General features: G+C 45.5%; 1 protein-coding gene across 1 annotated transcript in view; it reads left to right on the top strand.

The window, feature by feature from the left end:
• LOC309547815 (ligand-dependent nuclear receptor-interacting factor 1-like) overlaps positions 1 to 7,448 on the top strand; it is a 57,741-nt gene extending 50,293 nt beyond the window's left edge. Inside the window, exon 4 of the mRNA XM_082247819.1 lies at positions 6,808 to 7,448. Coding sequence (XP_082103945.1) covers positions 6,808 to 7,299 — 492 coding nt within the window. The 3' untranslated portion in view covers positions 7,300 to 7,448. The remainder of the gene's footprint in view (positions 1 to 6,807) is intronic.
• Positions 7,449 to 20,261: the final 12,813 nt, after the last annotated feature.

The raw sequence follows: 20,261 nt of genomic DNA on the forward strand, positions 1-20,261 counted from the left end.
GGACAGTTCAGAGGCTATCCATTGTGGAATGTACTAGCCCTGACTGTCCCGGGGGTATTTTTATTGAAAAAACATTTCTCTTACGTCCTCCGACAGTCGCCGCCTCTTCATATTCGTCACAATGGGGTATTAGACTTTGCTCCGAAGGAGTAGCTAGGCAACAGAATATGTTAACATTAAAGCTTTTAACATATCCCACCCTCAAGGGGTGGTCCCCTCAGTCAATACCCTCCTACTTCCTGCAACCATATCTCAGTTTCAATGTCTAGCTTGTCAGGAGTAGCTGGTTTTCTCTGTGCTGGGGCTTTTTGCCCCAGCCTTTTTTGATTTTTTGTTTGAGTTTTTTCTCTTTCTTTACTTAGCTGTTCTTTTTGTCAGCATTAGTTAGTTCTTCGGATGAAGAGGATCATGCGGGCTGGGTCTCGGGCTGATCCCTCTGGTCGCAGGTCGTGGGTCAGTGGCTTCCCAGCCTGCCATCGAGCGTTCAGCCAGGTAACGCTCCTGGCACAGTGAACGACCCATCCCTGTTCGGTGCATTTTGGATGTGCTCGCTCCGGCCGCATGTTACACAGGCAAGCGGCCATTTTCTTGTAGCCTCGCAAAGGCTCGCATGGAGCGCCCTGCATGTCAGCATTTCCTGCTGAGAGCACCGATCGAGGCAGCAGCGGACCCTCCAGGTGTTTTTTCCCCTATCTCTGTACCCATGCCTGTATTGTAACTTCTCCCTGTGGGGGGTCGCATTGTGCGGGTGTGTGTGTGTGTTGCGGTGGGCTGCGCTCGCCGCGCTTTTTAAAGGGATAGTCCTCCTTTATTTGTTTCCACATATTTTTTTGGGGGCATGGGTTCTCAGGGAAGTTAATTTACTACCATTTTGGTGGGGAGCCAGGGGACTGCTGTTTTCCCCCCAGGGGGGAATTTGGCTGCGATTGTGGCTAGCCTTGCGATTCAGGTGAAAATGCTGGTGGCTGCTCAATCCTCTAAAAGGCCCAGAGTTTTACTTTCCTCTGATCAGAGGGTGATGGTGATGGGGCTGCTGTGGCTGGGGTCTCCTTATCGGGGTCCCGCTCATCCCTGGATCTTGTAGGGTCCGAGTTTGAGGCTGAGGTAGAGGGGGTTGATAATTCTCCCCCGGGTTCGTCTGAAGAGCTTGCGCTCATGGATGAATTGGTTGCTTCTATCAAGCAAACGCTGCAGTTACAGGATGAGCCCTGTCCCCCTGCTGCCTTGGCAGCTTATGGGACGAAGCGCAGACGCACAACGTCGCAGGTTTTTCCTTGCACTGATGATTTTCAGAGTGCGGTTACGGAACAATGGCGCAATATCCGAAATCCTTTTGCTGTGTCCAGTAGGTTCAAGCTGCGGTATCCGTTTATGCCCGCTACTGACGGGCGCTGGTGTGTACCACCTCCGGTGGATCACGCTGTGGTGGTTTTGAATAAGTCCACTGCGATTCCTACTGAGGTTGCCCCGGTGTTCCGGGATGCCACGGACAAGAGGCTGGAGTCTCTTGCTCACCATACCTATTCTAATATGGGTTCTATGCGGACAGCTCTGTTTGCTTCGCTGATGGCGGCACAGGCTGTCGCGTGCTGGACGCAGGTGCTTAGGCGCGTTTTGGTGGCTGATTCTGCCCCTCAGGCGACATTGGATATGGTGGATCAAGTCCATCAGGGTGTCATGTGTTTGTGTGGTGCGGACTTGGCTACGGTTCCGTTGGCTGCACGTGTGCACGGTGTGGCGGTGTTGTCTCGCCACCTGGTCTGGTAGAAGTGTTGGTCTGTGGACCAGTCTTCGCGCAGGATCTTGGCCAATAGTCATATGATGGTTCTCGCCTTTTTTTGGCGAATCCTTGGATACTCTGATAAAGGGGATCACGGGTGGTAAGAGCACGCTCTTGCCCCAATCTCACACGGTTAAGGCGACTTCTGGTAAGAAGCATGCTTCCTTTCGGCCCTCTCAGGGGTCCTTTCGTGCCTTTCGGCCACACTATGAGGGCAAGCCGTTCAAAGGTCAAGGCTCCCAAAAGAAGCCGGGGACAGGTAAACAGAAGTCCGGCCAGTCCGGATCCGCTGCCCACTACAGTGCGGCCTGAAGGGGCGCCCTCACCCGGTTCTGGGGTGGGGGGACGCTTGTTCGGTTTTCCACGACCATGGCTGTCCCGTGTTCGAGACAGGTGGGTTCAGGAAATCGTTCGATCTGGTTACAAGATCGAGTTTCTCTCTCGGCGGAGAGCAGATTTTCCCCCTCAAATCTTCAACTGTCTCCGGAGCGTTTGCGGGATCTGCACCTAGCGGTGCGGGACCTGAGAGCTCAGGGAGTGGTGGTTCCGGTGCCTCATCGGGACAAATTTCTGGGGTTCTATTCCAATCTGTTCACCGTGCCCAGGAAGGTGGGCAAGGTGCGTCCAATTCTGGACTTGAAGACTCTGAACCGCTTTGTGCGGGTTCGCAAGTTCCGCATGGAGTCTCTGCGGTCGGTGGTGGCTGCCCTGGGGGAATTCATGGCCTCCATCGACTTGAAGGATGCGTACCTACACATCTCCATTTTCGAGGGTCACCAGAGGTACCTTCGATTCGCCATTGCGGAGGATCATTACGACCAGCCAGGGTCTGGAGACGGATCTGTCCGTCACGGTGCAGACTCTGCAGGAGTTTGGTTGGACGATAACTTATCCAAAGTCGACGCTGTGTCCGTCGGTTCGTCTTCCCTTTTTGGGGATGATCCTGGACTCGGTCCAGGAGAAGGTCTTCCTACCAAACTCGACAAACTCAAGATTCTTCAGGGAGAAGTCCAGTCCCTCAGGGACGTTCCGTGTTGTTCGTCTCTGCGGAAATGCATGCGGTGTCTGGGACTGATGGTCTCGGCTTTCGAGGCGATTCCCTTTGCCCAGTTTCACACGCGGGGTCTCCAAGCGGAGATCCTGTCCAGGTGGGACGGGCGTCCACAATCTCTGGATATCCAGATTTCGTTGAGCCATCGCACCAGAAGGGATCTTCTGTGGTGGCTCCAGTCCCCGGCGGTGTCGGGGGGAAAGTCTTTTCGTCCTCTTTCGTGGACGGTGATCACCATGGATGCCACCACTGGGGTGGTGTTCTGGGCGTTCTGTCCGCCCAGGGAACTTGGTCGGAGGAGGAATCCTCCCTTCCGATCAACATTCTGGAGTTGTGTGCGATAACTCTCTGCCTTCAACGTTGGACGGACAGGCTGCACGGCTGTCCGGTTCGGGTGCAGACGGACAATGCCACGGCAGTGGCTTACGTCATTCACCAAGGGGGCACCAGGAGTGCCCGAGCGGTTTGGGAAGTGGCCGACATTCTGTCTTGGGCCGAGACACACGTCCCGGCGATATCGGTGGTACACATCCCGGGGGTGGAGAACTGGCAGGCGGACTATCTGAGTCGCCAGTCCCTAGATCAGGGGGAATGGTCTCTCCACCCGGCTGTCTTCCAGATGTTGTGCGCGAAGTGGGGTCTTCCAGATGTGGACCTGTTCGCGTCTCGTCTCAACAACAAGGTGAGAAGGTTCGTGGCAAGGACGCACGACCCTCGGGCAGACGCGTCGGACGCGTTAGTGGTCCCGTGACATCGGTACAAGCTGATGTATACGTTTCCACCGATTCAGTTGCTGTCCAGGTTCCTTCGCAGGTTACGCTTGGAACGCAGCATGGTGATTCTTGTGGCGCCGGATTGGTCTCGCCGGTCCTGGTACGCAGACCTCGTGAATCTGGCGGTCGACGCCCCGTGGCGTCTACCTCTTCGAGAAGATCTCCTGTTTTCAAGGGCCAATGTACCATCCTGCTTTACAGTCGCTGGCTTTGACGGCCTGGCTGTTGAGACCGAGGTCCTGAAGGAGAGGAGTCTCTCCCCTGAGGTCATTCATGCCTTGGTCAACGCGAGGAAGTCTTCCTCGGGGAAGGTTTACTACCGTACTTGGAAGGCCTATTTTGCCTGGTGTGAGTCCTGGGGGTTTTCACCCCGCACGTACTCTGTTTCTCGAGTGTTGTCCTTCCTTCAAGCAGGTGTCGATCAGCGTTTGGCGCTGGCTACGGTCAAGGGTCAGGTGTCTGCGCTGGCCGTTCTTTTTCAACGTCCCGTGGCTTCCAACTCTTTGGTTGGCGCTTTTGTTCAGGGAGTGCGGCATCTGGTACCTCCTAGGAGGGATCCTCTGCCCCCTTGGGACTTGAATCTCGTTCTATCTGTGTTACAACGTGTTCCTTTTGAACAGATCAGGGGGATCTCGTTGTCTATGTTGTCCAAAAGAGGTCGCCTTTTTGGTTGCGATCACTTCGGCTCGCAGAGTGTCGGAGCTGGCAGCTTGTCCTGCAAGTCTCCGTATCTGGTTATTCACTTGGATAAGGTGGTCTTGCGACCTAATCCTTCTTTTCTTCCGAAGCGAGTTTCGGATTTCCATCTCAATGAGGATGTTGTCTTGCCTTCGCTGTGCGCGAAGCCTAAAACATCCGAAAGAAGTGAGGTTGCATTCTTTGGATGTTGTTCGGCGATTGGGGTTTACCTTAAATCGACTGAGTCTTTTCGAAAGACGGATTCTTTGTTTGTTCTTCCAGAGGGTCCTCGGAAGGGCATGGCGGCGTCGGCCTCTACCGTCGCCAACTGGATCAGGCAGACCATTGAACAGGCATATGCCTTGCAGGGGAAAGTTCCCCCTGTGCCTGTGAAGGCACACTCTACTAGATCTCTGAGTACGTCTTGGGCCTGTCGTCATGGGGCTTCTGTGGCCCAGGTGTGTAAGGCGGCGACCTGGTCGACCGTACACACTTTCACAAAATTCTACAAGGTAGATGTTCAGGCATCGGCGGATGCTTCCTTTGGCCGCAAGGTTCTTAGTGCGGCAGTTCCCTAGGGTCCCTTGTTGGGACCCCTGGCTGTTGGGATACGTTTTTTATCCCCCGGTTATTTGTTTTTCCTGGGTTGTTGCTCCTGTTGAGCAAGTTTTTTTCCTGTTGCCCAGCTGGTTTCCTTCCTTTGGTAAGGTTCCTTTCTTTGATGGGGAGACTGCGTTGCCTTACGGCGCGGATGCGTTTCCCACCCCTCATGTTTGCACTGCTTTGGGACGTCCCCATTGTGACGAATATGAAGAGGCGGCGATTGTCGGAGGACGTAAGAGAAAACGGAATTTTTGTAAAATCTTACCTGTAAAATTCCTTTCTCTGAGTCCTCCGACAGTCGCCGCCCCCGCCCCTCTTTGGGGTTTGGTTGTATACTCTACTGCTATTCCACTGAAACTGAGATATGGTTGCAGGAAGTAGGAGGGTATTGACTGAGGGGACCACCCCTTGAGGGTGGGATATGTTAAAAGCTTAAATGTTAACATATTCTGTTGCCTAGCTACTCAGTCTAATACCCCATTGTGACGAATATGAAGAGGCGGCGACTGTCGGAGGACTCAGAGAAAGGAATTTTACAGGTAAGATTTTACAAAAATTCAGTTTTTAGTGACCAGAACTCCGCTTTAAAGAGGTTGTAAACCCGTACAACTTTTTTTTTTTTTTGGCAACCTGTAAGAGAAACACATAATGAGCTAGTATGCATTGCATACTAGCTCATTATGCAATACTTACCTTAGAACGAGCCCCCGCCGTGCAGCCCGCTTAACTGTATGACGGGCGACATGTCCAGTCGCCCGTCTTCCGGGATCGCGGCATCCGGCCATCTGATTGGCCGGAGCCGCGGTGACGTCACTCCTGCGCGCGCGGGAGCAGACAGTCACGGCATGGGTCTCTGAAGAAACGGCACCAGCGGCCGTTCCTTCAGAGCGTATGCGCCAGTGACGTCACTGGCTGCATGTAAGGTAAATATCTCCTAAACGGTACAAGGTGAAAAACCCAGCAAAAGCATGACCCAATTTGCTACAGCAGGGGCCAAAATTTCTATCCTGATCCCCCAAGAGGCAATCGGATATTCCCTGGATCAACTTTACCTATAAATATTAGTGCTCATTTATATTATGTACACCTAGGAAAGAATCCAGGCCTTTTTTAAAGCAATCTACTGAGCTGGCCATGACCACCTCTGGAGGGAATCTATTCCACATTTTCACAACTCTTACTGTGAAGAAACCTTTCTGTATTTGGAGACAAAATCTGTTTTCCTCTAGACGTAAAGAGTGCCCCCTTGTCCTCTGTGTTGACCTTAAAGTGAACAACTCAACACCAAGTTCACTATATGGACCCCTTATGTATTTATACACGGTGATCATATTACCCTTAATCTCCTTTTCGCAAGAGAGAATAAATTCATTTCCTCTAATCTTTTCTCTTAGCTGACTTCCTCCATGCCTCTTATCAGTTTGTTTGCCCTTCTCTGCACTTTCTCCAGTTCCCCGATATCCTTTTTAGGAACTGGTGCCCAAACTGAACTGCATATTCCAGATGATTTGTACAGTAGCAAAATGATATCTCTCTGGAGTCCATACCAAGAAAGGACTTTGCTTGCTTTGGAAACAGCAGCTTGGCATTGCATGCTATTATTAAGCTTAGGAACTACCAGAAAACCTAGATCCTTCTCCGCTATGGATTCCCCCAGATCCTTCTCCACTATGGATTCCCCCAGATCCTTCTCCGCTATGTATTCCCCCAGTTCTACTCCCCCTAGTATCTATGATGCATGCATATTCTTAGCCGCCAAGTGCATAACTTTACATTTATCAACATTAAACCTCATTTGCCACATAGTTGCCCAATGAAACAGTGCATTGAGGTCTGCTTGTGTATAGTTTTATGGCTGATACCCATAATTCTTTTTTTGCTCTCATTTTGTCATGTAACTGAATATTTATCCTTTTAAACAGGTTTATACTGAAACTCCAGAGAGAAGGAAGTTGCCATTTTTAGAAACCTCAAGCATTTCAAAGCGGAGGAAAAGCGAAGATGCATATGACTTCAGTATGACTTCTGATACAGCTGGAAATAACAGCAGGTCATTTTCTACAACAACCCTTCCTCTCCATGCTGGATCCTCAGACGTGACACACACAATGTCCAGAGAAGGGACTGCATTGACTGAAGCAAATGCGGCCTACAGTAATCTGAGTGCGTCACACTCCACCCAGGACAGTGCTCCAGAAATCTATACAGAACCGTCAGACAGCCATTCTTTCTATGTCAGCCAGGACATTGCTGGACATTTTAGTGAAGCTCCTCCTCCACCGAGACAGAGGTTTCACTTTGAGTCTGTGTATCCTGATGAAACAACCAAGGATGAAAAAATACAACGTCTGAAGGAGGTGTTGAAGGAGCGGGAGCAGGCTCTGGAGGTTTTAAGAAGACAGAAGTGGTCCTAAAACACCTATTATAAATTTTTGCCTTCTTTTCCCTTACTTAACCTAACCCACCCGCCCCCTCCTCAGATGCCTTCTTACCTTGATCTGACGGCCACAACCTCTGTACATTCTAGTCCTATGGAATCGTCTCCAAAAGTCTTTTGCCTCAGGAAACAGCCTCTTAAAGCCTCGGGCTGTAATGCGCAGGCATGGCCAGGATGTAAACATTAAAATGAGGCCAAGGCCATCAGATAAGCGAAGTATGCATCTGTGAAAGAGAAGGAGGGTCAGGTCAGGGGAACGGGTAAAAGGGGTAAGGGCACTTTGTTTTAAAGTACACTTATCATTTGAAGTGTTGTAGATTAACACCCCTAAATCTTTCTATACTTCTGTTTATTTTTATTGTTCTGCACCGAGCCGTCCCGTTCAGCGGTGCTGCTGGAGTCATATTTTTTTACTTTATTATCTGATGTCTTCTCTAAAGAGAACCAGCCATGATAGGACATGTGCATAGATCTGAATATGTATACGTAAATGACTATGTATGGGTATTGGAGACACAGAAAACACCTCAATATACAAGGGGCTTTGCCCCTTTTGGCTCCCCTCGTTATATTAGGGGCTCTGCTCCTTATGGCTCGATTAGCCAGTATTTATATAGAAATGAGTATTTGTTGTCACTAAAATGAGTTAACGTTTAAACGTCTGCTGATTTTGATATAAATATAACCCGAGGTCATAAAGTCATAAACCTCGGCAGTCTGGTCAGTCTGACCTGGACATCGTAGGTGCAGTGCTACTTAGACAATCAGAAGTTTCATAATTTTGCATAGGATCTTTTTTTTTTTTTTCTACAAGAGTTGTGGCAGTTGATTTTCACTCCAGTGTGGATTAGCCTTGTCTAGTTATAGTTAGCTTATGTACGTGCATGTATCTTTATACCATGCTTCCATCATGTGTGCTGGAATAATAGAGATTAATAGGACAGAGAATAACCCAAATGACAATGACATTCTCTTATGGAAGGAGGTTCTTTAGTCCTAACACGCTTCCTGTCCTGGGGTGACAACCCTGTTTCTCCAAAGATACAGTATAGAGAGTGAGCGTTGTCACCCAAGGACAGGAAGCTTGTTACTGGCAGGATCACCAGGTAGAAATAAAGAGGGAAAAAAAAGAAAACTATTGCAGCCACCAGATCGAAGGACTGGTACGCTGCATAACAGGATTTTTGTTTTTGGGTTATTGCTTGTACAAAGAATAGTTCTCTGCTGGCCAAAGCTGCTGGATACAAGCAGAAGGAGTGGTGTGCATTGTATGTCAGAGCTCAAATGGACATGCATGTGCACAGGCTCTTGGCTGATGATATTGGATCTTTGAAGAGTAATATAGATGCATGAAAGACAGAGAGAGACCAGGTATTAAAGAGGTTGTAAACCCACCTCACAAACTTGTACCTATAGGTAAGCCTATATTAAGGCTTACCTATAGGTGCTATAAATATCTCCTAAACTTGCACCGTTTAGGAGATATTTAGAGTGCCTACTGCCGATGACGTCATCGGCGCAGGTGCTCTGAAGGAACGGCCACCCGTGCCGTTCCTTCAGAGCTCAGTGCCGTGAACGGCGGCTCCCGCGCGCATGCGCGGGAGTGATGTAATCGCGCCTCCGGCCAATCAGATGGCCGGAGGACGCGAACACGGAAGCAGGACGGCCGGACATGTCGCCGTCCTGTCGCTGAGGTGGCGGCACGGCGGGGGCTTCGTTTTAAGGTAAGTACTACATAATGAGCTAGTATGCGATGCATACTAGCTCATTATGCCTTTTTCTTTACAGGGCTTTTTTTTCCTCGTTTTTATTGGGGGAGTTTACTTCCTCTTTAAGACCTTTTTTTATGGTAATATCTGTTCGAATCTTGCTCCATTCCATTTGTATCACTTTTGTTCTTTGCTGTTTTTGGTATTGGAAAATACAATAACCATAAATGTTTTCTGCTTTTAAATACTGATGTGTATTGTATTTATTTCTGGAAATATGGCCCAAAAGAGCAAAAAAAAAAAAAAAAAAAAAAGATATGAGGTTTTGAATGTATTTTAAAGTGATTCTAAATGTGATTTTTTTTTTTTTTTTTTTAAATAATGTGTCCTACCTTCCCGTCTGGGGTCCCCCGCTGGAACTCCAGGCTTCTTGTCTTCGGCGAGTGCCCACATAGCAGGACACTGATGCGGGCTCTATCCCAAGACTTACTGCTTATGTCCATAGACACATACAGCGCAGCTCGGCCCCCAGTCAACACTCCTCACAGGCTGTGATTGACAGCAGCAGGAGCCAGTGGCTCCTGTTGCTGCCTCCATGTCCTGATAGGAGGAAGCCTCTGCTCTCAGGCACAGCACTAGATCGAGATTGGGCTCAGGTAAGAAATTAGGGGGGCTAAGGGGGAGCTAGTATTGAAGGTTTTGTATCTTTTTTTTTTTTTTTTTTTTTTGAAAATTCTGTTTATTATGATTTTAGAAAAAACAGTATACAAAACAGAGCCATGTGGGCATACCCAGGCTCAAAGACATAAAGACCGTAAAACAACAATCAAAGGGACAAAAAAATAAAAAATAAAAATAAAAGTAAACTAAAAACAGCCCACTAACCCCCCAACAGTGGCTGCAGCTCAAAGGAGGCCTTGAACAGCACAGGACACATTACCAATACATCAATTTACAGGCAATCCAGCGACCACAATCCAGGAAGGTTTTGTATCGTAATGCAGAGAATGCATTAAGATAAAAAAAAAAAACCTTATGGCTTTACAACCACTTTAACCACCAAAAAGCATCAGTCAATACATCTCTGCATGCACATCCACAAATGCATTCAATTGATATCCAAATAAATAGTTTGGTTTAAAAAGTAATTTTCCTTTCAAATCTTAAGTCCCCAATACTCGCCCTCTCCTCCAACAGTATGACCTTTATAAGGGCCCCTCACTAGTTCCAGCGTTTTCTTGGTTTCTTTGGGGTGCCAGATCTTTGGCTGTCTTGATTGAGGGGGGTAGGCTGACATAATTCCTATGCATACGCAAAGGAGTTCATGCATCCTAGCACACAGGCATCATGCTGAGTGTGTGCAGATCAGGGGAAAATTTTAACCCTTTCCCGCCCACCCTTATGTCCCTTTTTAAAAGATTCTGAATGCCCAGGGGCTAGGAAGGATTGGTGATCATGTGACCATTTGTTATTGGCTGTCACAGTAATCACATGATCGTCAGCCTTCCCTCTGGCTACCTATCAGTAGTGGGAACTGTGTGCTTTCATGCTGGGAGGGTGCATTGAGCGCGTTCTCAGCACAGAAACATTATCGCGCAGTGACTCATATGTGCAGCATGTGGGCGTTAAAGCCCACTCTTTTTCCACTACACATATGTGTTACGCAGGTGGCAATGAGTTAAAGAAGATTACAAACAGGCAGGTGGATTTGTGCAGAAAAGACATAGCAAGTCCCTTCTACAGTAGACTGCTCACTTACAATGTTTTTTTAAACGTTAGTTCCAAATTATGTTATGTGCTTCCTGTTTTTTTTTTTTTTTTTGTTTAAGCACTAGTGACATACGCCTGGCCTCACAGCTGTCCTCTGGGAAGGCGACATTACCAGTGCCTTTCAGGGATGACGTGTGATTGTTTTTACTTGCAATAACCCCAGCAACGTTCATTTTGGGCCGTACATGTTGCTAAAAACATTGGCAACATGTAATCAATAACAGCCCTTGTGCCAGATCTGGCTTTGACATCATCAGTAAGGCAGCACGTAAAACATGAAGAAGCCGCCGCCTACCGATGTTTACATTTAGGATGCTGGGTCAGATTTTAGTGATGAGGTGCAAAGAAGCCATCAGAAATATGAAGAAAAAAAAAGGCAGGTATATCATTTTTAAGAATTTAAGAACCCTAAACTTCAGAAGGGCAAACTTTCCAAAATTGTACTCATTGATGGAAAGGGTAAACTGAGACCAAACCCTGGGATCCCTGACCACAGAGGAAAAATGGGAATGCTTTAGGAACATATTAAGCAAAGGCATCTTGCAGTGCATTCCTATGGGAAATAAATTTAGAAGAGACAAAGCCAAACCTGGCTGGCTAAACCGTAGCGTCAAAAAACTTATTAGGGGAAAAAAATTGGCCTTCAAGAAGTATAAATCAGAGGGCACAGTATCAGCTTTCGAGCAATACAAGGAGGCAAATAAGAAAAGTAAACAAGAAATCAAGATGGCTAAAATCAACTTTGAGAGACAAATAGCAGAGGATAGTAAAAAAACCCAAAGAAATTCTTTAAATATATCAACAGCAAAAAAACTAGGGCAGAGCATATTGCACACATAATTAACAATGATGGGAGGATGGTTACAGAGGACACTGAAAAAGCAACCGTGCTGAATTCTTTTTTCTCGTCAGTCTTTACACAGGAAACGGAGGGGTACACTGACCATGACTGTATGGTTAGTAGTAATACACAGGACTTGCCACTATGGCTAACAGAGGGTGAAATCAGGGAAAGGCTGGATAAACTTAACACAAACAAATCACCAGGTCCGGATGGCGTACATCCGAGAGTACTCAAGGAACTCAGTAAGGTTATATCGAGAACACTGTTCCTGATCTTTGCTGACAGTATTAGGACAGGAGATGTACCAGGGGATTGGAAGAAAGCTAACGTGATTCCGATATTCAAAAAGGGCCAGAGGCATATCCCGGGAAATTATAGGCCTGTCAGTTTGACATCAATAGTAGGTAAACTTCTGGAGGGGATGATAAGGGACTATATCGTAGAGTTTGCTAAAGACAACATCATCATCAGCAGTAATCAGCACGGGTTTACAAATGGGCGTTCTTGTCAAACCAATCTCTTAACATTCTACGAGGAGGTGAGCTGTGAGCTAGATAGGGGGAGACCAGTGGATGTGGTGTACTTGGATTTCGCTAAGGCGTTTGATACAGTTCCCCACAAGCGCTTAATTTATAAAATAAGGTCTGCAGGTATCGATAGCAGGGTTTGCTCTTGGATACGGAATTGGCTTAAAAGGCGTGTCCAAAGGGTAGTAATAAACAGCGCATACTCAGACTGGTAAGCGGGGTCCCCCAAGGCTCAGTCTTGGGACCAACCTTGTTCAAATTTCAATTTATTCATAAACAACATTGAGGTCGGGATCAGTAGTTCGATATCTGTTTTTGCAGATGACACAAAATTGGCCAGGGCAATAACTGCACAGCATGAAGCAGATATCCTACAGAATGACCTGGACAAAATTACAGAGTGGGCAACGACATGGCAAATGAGGTTTAACGTGGAGAAGTGTACACTTGGGGACTAAAAACATAAAAACACAATACACGTTAGGAGGGGAACCCTTGGGGGAATCAAAAATGGAGAAGGATCTGGGAGTCTTGGTTGAAGATAGATTAGGCAACAGCATGCAATGTCAAGCGGCAGCTGCCAAAGCCAGCAGAACATTAGCATGCATAAAGAAAGGGATGTATTCCAGAGATAAGACTATAATCCTTCCACTTTATAAAACTCTGGTCCGACCGCATCTGGAGTATTCCGTCCAGTTCTGGTCGCCAGTCCTCAGGAGGGATGTGTTGGAGCTGGAGAGAGTCCAGAGAAGGGCAACTAAACTAATTAGGGGATTGGAGGACCTTGACTATGAAGAGCGTCTACAATCGCTCGATTTATTCTCCCTGGAGAAGAGACGTCTGAGGGGGGACATGATAGCAATTTATAAATATCTTAATGGGGATCCCAGCTTAGAAAAAAAGCTGTTCATTCGAAGGGATTGCATGAGGACTCGAGGGCATACAATGCGATTAGAGGAGAAGCGTTTTAACCTCAGGCAATGTGGGGGGTTCTTTACTGTTAGGGCAACAAGATTGTGGAATTCTCTACCACAAGAGGTGGTTTCTGCGGGTAGTATGGTGGCTTTCAAAAGACTCTTAGACTTACATCTCAAGGATCAGAACATTCAGGGGTATGTGAGATGATTACAGCCACACACACCTACACAGGTTGAACTGGATGGAATATTGTCTTTATTCAACCTCACCTACTATGTAACTATGTAACAGTTTATTTTATAGTATGCATTTGATTATTGGTGGTAGTTTTGTAGCAGGAAGGGGAAGGTCTTCTTTAAAGAGTGTAAAAGAGCTGTACCTTACGCCCACTCCTTTAAACTGTCCCGGTTTAACATGTTGGCATGATGAGCTGTATGTACAGTGCCTTGTGAAATATTTGGCCCCCTTGAACTTTTTGACCTTTTGCCACATTTCAGGCTTCAAACATAAAGATATAAAACTGTAATTTTTTTGTGAAGAATCAACAAGTGGGACACAATCATGAAGTGGAACGAAATTTATTGGATATTTCAAACTTTGTTAACAAATAAAAAACTGAAAAATTGGGTGTGCAAAATTATTCAGCCCCTTTACTTTCAGTGCAGCAAACTCTCTCCAGAAGCTCAGTGAGGATCTCTGAATGATCCAATGTTGACCTAAATGACTAATGATGATAAATAGAATCCACCTGTGTGTAATCAAGTCTCCGTATAAATGCACCTGCACTGTGATAGTCTCAGAGGTCCATTTAAAGCGCAGAGAGCATCATGAAGAACAAGGAACACACCAGGCAGGTCCGAGATACTGTTGTGGAGAAGTTTAAAGCCAGATTTGGATACAAAAAGATTTCCCAAGCTTTAAACATCCCAAGGAGCACTGTGCAAGCGATAATATTGAAATGGAAGGAGTATTAGACCACTGCAAATCTACGAAGACCTGGCCGTCCCTCTAAACTTTCCGCTCATACAAGAAGACTGATCAGAGATGCAGCCAAGAGGCCCATGATCACTCTGGATGAACTGCAGAGATCTACAGCTGAGGTGGGAGACTCTGTCCATAGGACAACAATCAGTCGTATACTGCACAAATCTGGCCCCTTTATGGAAGAATGGCAAGAAGAAAGCCATTTCTTAAAGATATCCATAAAAAGTGTCATTTAAAGTTTGGCACAAGCCACCTGGGAGACACACCAAACATGTGGAAGAAGGTGCTCTGGTCAGATGAAACCAAAATCGAACTTTTTGGCAACAATGCAAAACATTATGTATGGCGTAAAAGCAACACAGTTCATCGCCCTGAACACACCATCCCCACTGTCAAACATGGTGGTGGCAGCATCATGGTTTGGGACTGCTTTTCTTCAGCAGGGACAGGGAAGATGGTTAAAATTGATGGGAAGATGGATGGAGCCAAATACAGGACCATTCTGGAAGAAAACCTGATGGAGTCTGCAAAAGACCTGAGACTGGGACGGAGATTTGTCTTCCAACAAGACAATGATCCAAAACATAAAGCAAAATCTACAATGGAATGGTTCACAAATAAACATATCCAGGTGTTAGAATGGCCAAGTCAAAGTTCAGACCTGAATCCAATCGAGAATCTGTGGAAAGAACTGAAAACTGCTGTTCACAATCGCTCTCCATCCAACCTCACTGAGCTTGAGCTGTTTTGCAAGGAGGAATGGGCAAAGATTTCAGTCTCTCTCAATGTGCAAAACTGATAGAGACATACCCCAAGCGACTTACAGCTGTAATCGCAGCAAAAGGTGGTGCTACAAAGTATTAACTTAAGGGGGCTGAATAATTTTGCACACCCAATTTTTCAGTTTTATATTTAACAAAGTTTGAAATATCCAATAAATTTTGTTCCACTTCATGATTGTGTCCAACTTGTTGTTCATTCTTCACAAAAAAATTACAGTTTTAGATCTTTATGTTTGAAGCCTGAAATGTGGCAAAAGGTTGAAAAGTTCAAGGGGGCTGAATACTTTCGCAAGGCACTGTATGTATCTTCTCTGCTGCTCCTGGTAAGTCCGCACCAGAGGAAGAAAAGAAATAGAGAAAGGAAGAGTGGGATCTGAGGAGGTAGAGTGAGATCTGAGAAAGAGAGAGTGGGATCACAGAAAGGAAGAGCGAGATCTCAGAAGAGTGGGATCACAGAAAGGAAGAGTGCAATCTCAAAAAAGTGTGATTTCAGAAGAGTGAGATCTGAGAAAGGAAGAGTGCGGTGAAGGTGAAAGACAGATACTAATGGTTTGGATAACTTCAAATGGGAGAGTAATATTTATCAACAATATCTCTCAAAAAATATGAAGATTTAATCCCACTTTACACTGTGACACCTATAGCCTGTTGCCATGAAGTCTGTGACTCCTAAATAATCAAAGCAATGCTTAGATGTGTATTGAGATAATGTTTATTGTATTTCAGGAGCGAGGATGGCCGTCTGCTAGTTAATTGGCTCAGGTTGATTGAATAATTGTCATCTGTTAGTTGCTGAGTGGAAATAGTATACTGTTTGTGTTGTTTGTTCTTTAGATGTGTTATTTATATTTCTGTATACAATTTCATCTGCATATGATAATGTAATCAGGCAACCCCTGACCTGATGGGGTAATTTGATCAGGAGGGGGATGTGCTCATGAGTAAATAAATTCTGTGTGACTGTTCAATAAACAGGAGATTCCAGTACAAGCTAAGTTGTTGGCTAGCTTTGTATGGGGGCGGCTGGAAAATCTGATATCTATGTTCACGACTGGGAGGAAGTCCACAAGTACAGTGTGGGTCGTGGTTCCGTTACAAGTGTGAAATCCGAAAAGTGGGTTTTGAGGAGGAGAGATCTTAGAAGACTGGGGTCAGAGAAAGGAAAAGTGGTATCTCAGAATAGTGGCATCTGAGAAGGAAGAGTGGGATCTGAGAAAGGAAGAGTGCAATCTCAGAAGAGTGGGATCTGAGAAAGGAAGAGCGCAAACTCAGAAGAGTGGATCTGAGAAAAAAGTGTGATTTCAGAAGAGTGGATTCTGAGAAGGAAGAGCGAGAGCGAAGAAAGGAAGAGTGCGATCTCCCAAAAGTGGGATCTGAGAAGGAAGAGTGAGATCTGAGAAAAAAGTGTGATTTCAGAAGAGTGGAATCTGAGAAGGAAGAGTGAGAGCTGAGAAAGGAAGAGCGCGATCTCCCAAAAGTGGGATGTGCGAAAGGAAGAGTGGGATCTGAGAGAGAGCGCAATCTCAGAAGAGTGGATCTGAGAAAGAAAGAGCGCAATCTCCGAACAGTGGTTCTGAGAAAAAAGTGATTTCAGAAGAGTGGATTCTGAGAAGGAAGAGAGAAAGCTGAGAAAGGAAGAGTGCGATCTCCCAAAAGTGGGATCTGAGAAGGAACCAAAAGTGGGATCTGAGAAGGAAGAGTGAGATCTTAGAGTGGGATCTGAGAAAAAAGTGTGATTTCAGAAGAGTGGAATCTGAGAAGGAAGAGTGAGAGCTGAGAAAGGAGAGTGCGATCTCCCAAAAGTGAGATCTGAGAAGGAAGAGTGAGATCTTAGAAGAGTGGGATCAGAGAAAAGAAGAGTGAGATCTCGGAAAAGTGAGATCTTAGAAGAGTGGGATCTAAGAAAGGAAGAGCGCAATCTCAGAAGAGTAGGATCTGAGAACAAAGTGTGATTTCAGAAGAGTGAAATATGAGAAGGAAGAGTGAGAGCTGAGAAGGAAGAGTGAGATCTTAGAAGAGTGGGATCAGAGAAAAGAAGAGTGAGATCTCGGAAAAGTGAGATCTTAGAAGAGTAGGATTTGAGAAAAGAAGAATGGGACCTGCTTTTTAACACAGGATAGATCTGTTCATGAACCATGAAGAGATTACTAAAAGTCGGACTGATCATGATGGGAGGTGAGTATTATGGCGGTAGAGAGCAGACAAGAAGGGCAACTAAACATGTTCCTGTGGGAGAAGATACTGTGGGGATCAGTAAAATTGCTGTGGTGAAAGGAGTCTACGCTGTTGCCAAGGACACGGATAGCTCAATCTCAATAGGTGAAGATCTGGAGGGTAACAATTCCCCTCTTATGTAAATCGTTTAGTAATTTTTACAACAGATTGTTTGTTCTTGGAGGAGTTTTCCTGCTCAACAATATTTTGGAATGCGGAGAACTTTTCCAAAGAGAACTTCTGTTTACATGTCTGATAATTTGTATAGAAGAGACATGGCAGGAGCTGGGGGCTCTTCCAGACTTAAAACCACATTTTGGCAGCAGAGGAACCTGCAGCTGAACTCCAGTACAACTTATAGGAAATCCTGCACCAACTGTGCTGAGGATGCTACAAGGTACCTAGTGAGTGATGTTTTTATTTTAGGCACTGACGAAAGAGAGGCTTAAAGTCTTTCAGTAACTTTATAAGGCTGCATAAATTAATTCCTAATTTTTCACAATATACATCAACAGGATCATTTTTCAGAAGAGCTCCCCTTTTATTATTAAAAAGCCACCCTTGAGATCCAGCCCAGTGACTTTGCCTAGGCTGAGACATTGTCATCAGTCTGCTGCAGACAGGAGGAAGCATTTCCTCAGTCTCTTCTCTTCCCAGTGGTCATACTGCATTGTTGTAACTGCAGAGGGTGAATCTCAGACAGCAATTAAAATTTATTAAAGGCCTAACCCTTCCCAACTTCATCCAAAACTCTAAATGAGTTGCCTTTCCCCACACACAAAGGAGTGGGGTGTGTGAGGAGGAGGATTGGCTTTCTGCCAAGGGTATGGCATGTGGAAGTCGCTCCCTCTGTTGGGTGGGAGCTCCTTGGAGCACCTGTACAATTGCTTAAATTGTTTCCTATGTGCCTAATACAGTTTTCGACTTGAGGTTCCTAGGGGTTCCTTGGGCAGTGAGCAATCATGGGGTCATCTCCTACCTACAATGGCAATGAATGCATGGGGGGCAATCTCAACTAAACACCAATGTAAGAGGTCATTTCTAAACTGACCATCAATGTAAAGGGTCACTTCTTTACTGACCACCAATGTAAAGGTTAATTTCTATACTGCCCACCAATGTAAGAGGTTACTTCTGTACTGACCACCAATGGAAAGGACCACTTCTATGCCGACCACCAATGGAAAGGACCACTTCTATGCTTTTTACCAATGTAAGGGGCCACTTCTACGCTGACCACCAATGGAAAGGACCACTTTGTATGCTGACCACCAATGGAAAGGACCACTTTGTATGCTGACCACCAATGGAAAGGACCACTTCTATTCTGACCACAAATGCAAGAGGTCACTTCTACACTGACTACCAATGTAAGAGGCCACTTCTACACTGACCACCCACATAAGGGGCCACTTCTACACTTGCCACCAATGTAAGGGGCCACTTCTTCACTGACCACCAACATAAAGGGGCCACTTCTAAACGGACCACCAACATGAAGGGTCACTACTACACTTTGGTGGTCTGTGTAGAAGTGGCCTCTTACATTGGTGGTCAGTGTAGAAGTGGCCTCTTACATTGGTGGTCAGAGGCCATTTCTACATAGACCACAAATGTAAGGGGACACTTCTATACTGACCACCTATGGCAGTCTAAGATCCCCCCCGCAATCTCTCCTTTGGTACCAAAGCATTTGTTAGGTAAAGCACCCAACCAGCCAAGTATGAACTAAAGTAGTTGCAATGATATATACAGTTTAGCTAACACATGCCAAAGTTGCATAACTGTCTTCAGACATTAATGTTTGTCTTTACCTTCATCATTAGGGAGTTAGGTCTGGTTCACACCTATGCAGGTTGCAGTATGCATATACTAGATGCATTTTGCGTTTCTAAATACACGCTCTTGATCCATTGAAGTCTATGGAACCAAAAAAACAGAAAAAGTGCCTGGCCCTTTCCAAAAAAAAAAACAGATGTGAACGTGACCGATAGGACACCATGGTAAATGCACTGTAGTGTGTTTCTGCAAAACTGAATATGCACTAAAAAAGGCAAAGGTGTGAACCAGGCCTTAAAGATACTTATTTTTATTTGGTGTGTTATCGGTATGTGGTGCTTAGATAAATTACCATTTCTATACAGCTCTCATTGTATTCATAATGAACCATCATCATTTTGTTCTTCAAGCCTTTTTTATTAAAATATTTGCAGAAAATGCATACAGTGGTTGCATAGTTAGACGGTATTAACATAAGATCCAAAATGAGAAAGACCTATCCGGATTTTAAAACCTAATAGGTGAAAGATTTGGAATATTCCAACGAGTATTTATATCCTGCGTACAACACATTCCTGACCATGAATAGTTCACGGGGTACATGGCATTAAATCGAAGGACAAGATACAACAGAAATTATGCAGTATCTATAACTGAGTTTTCTACACAATGGCAAATGGAAATCTTCAGCCTTGAAGTGCGAGTTTATGTATCTCTGACTACCCAGAACAGGGTCAGTGTATTACAGAACATACAGTCAGGTCCATAAATATTGGGACATCGACAAAATTCTAATCTTTTTGGCTCTATACACCATCACAATGGATTTGAAATGGAACAAACAAGATGTGCTTTAACTGCAGACTTTCAGCTTTAATTTGAGGGTATTTACATCCAAATCAGGTGAACGGTGTAGGAATTACAACAGTTTGTTTAGGTGCCTCCCACTTTTTAAGGGACCAAAAGTAATGGGACAATTGGCTGCTCAGCTGTTCCATGGCCAGGTGTGTGTTATTCCCTCATCTTCCCATTTACAAGGAGCAGATAAAGGGTCCAGAATTAATTTCAAGTGTGCTATTTGCATTTGGAATCTGTTGCTGTCAACTCTCAATATGGGATCAAAGAGCTGTCACTATCAGTGAAGCAAGCCATCATTAGGCTGAAAAAACAAAACAAACCCATCAGAGAGATAGCAAAAACATTAGGTGTGGCCAAATCAACTGTTTGGAACATCCTAAAAGAAAGAACACACCGGTGAGCTCAGCAACACCAAAAGACCAGAAAGGCCACGGAAAACAACTGTCGTGGATGACCAAAGAATTCTTTCCCTGGTGAAGAAAAACACCCTTCACAACAGTTGGCCAGATCAAGAACACTCTCCAGGAGGTAGGTGTATGTGTGTCAAAGTCAAC

This window comes from Pelophylax lessonae (genome assembly GCF_965119305.1).
Source record: "Pelophylax lessonae genome assembly, chromosome: 2".
In the NCBI taxonomy this organism is placed as follows: Eukaryota; Metazoa; Chordata; class Amphibia; order Anura; family Ranidae; genus Pelophylax; species Pelophylax lessonae.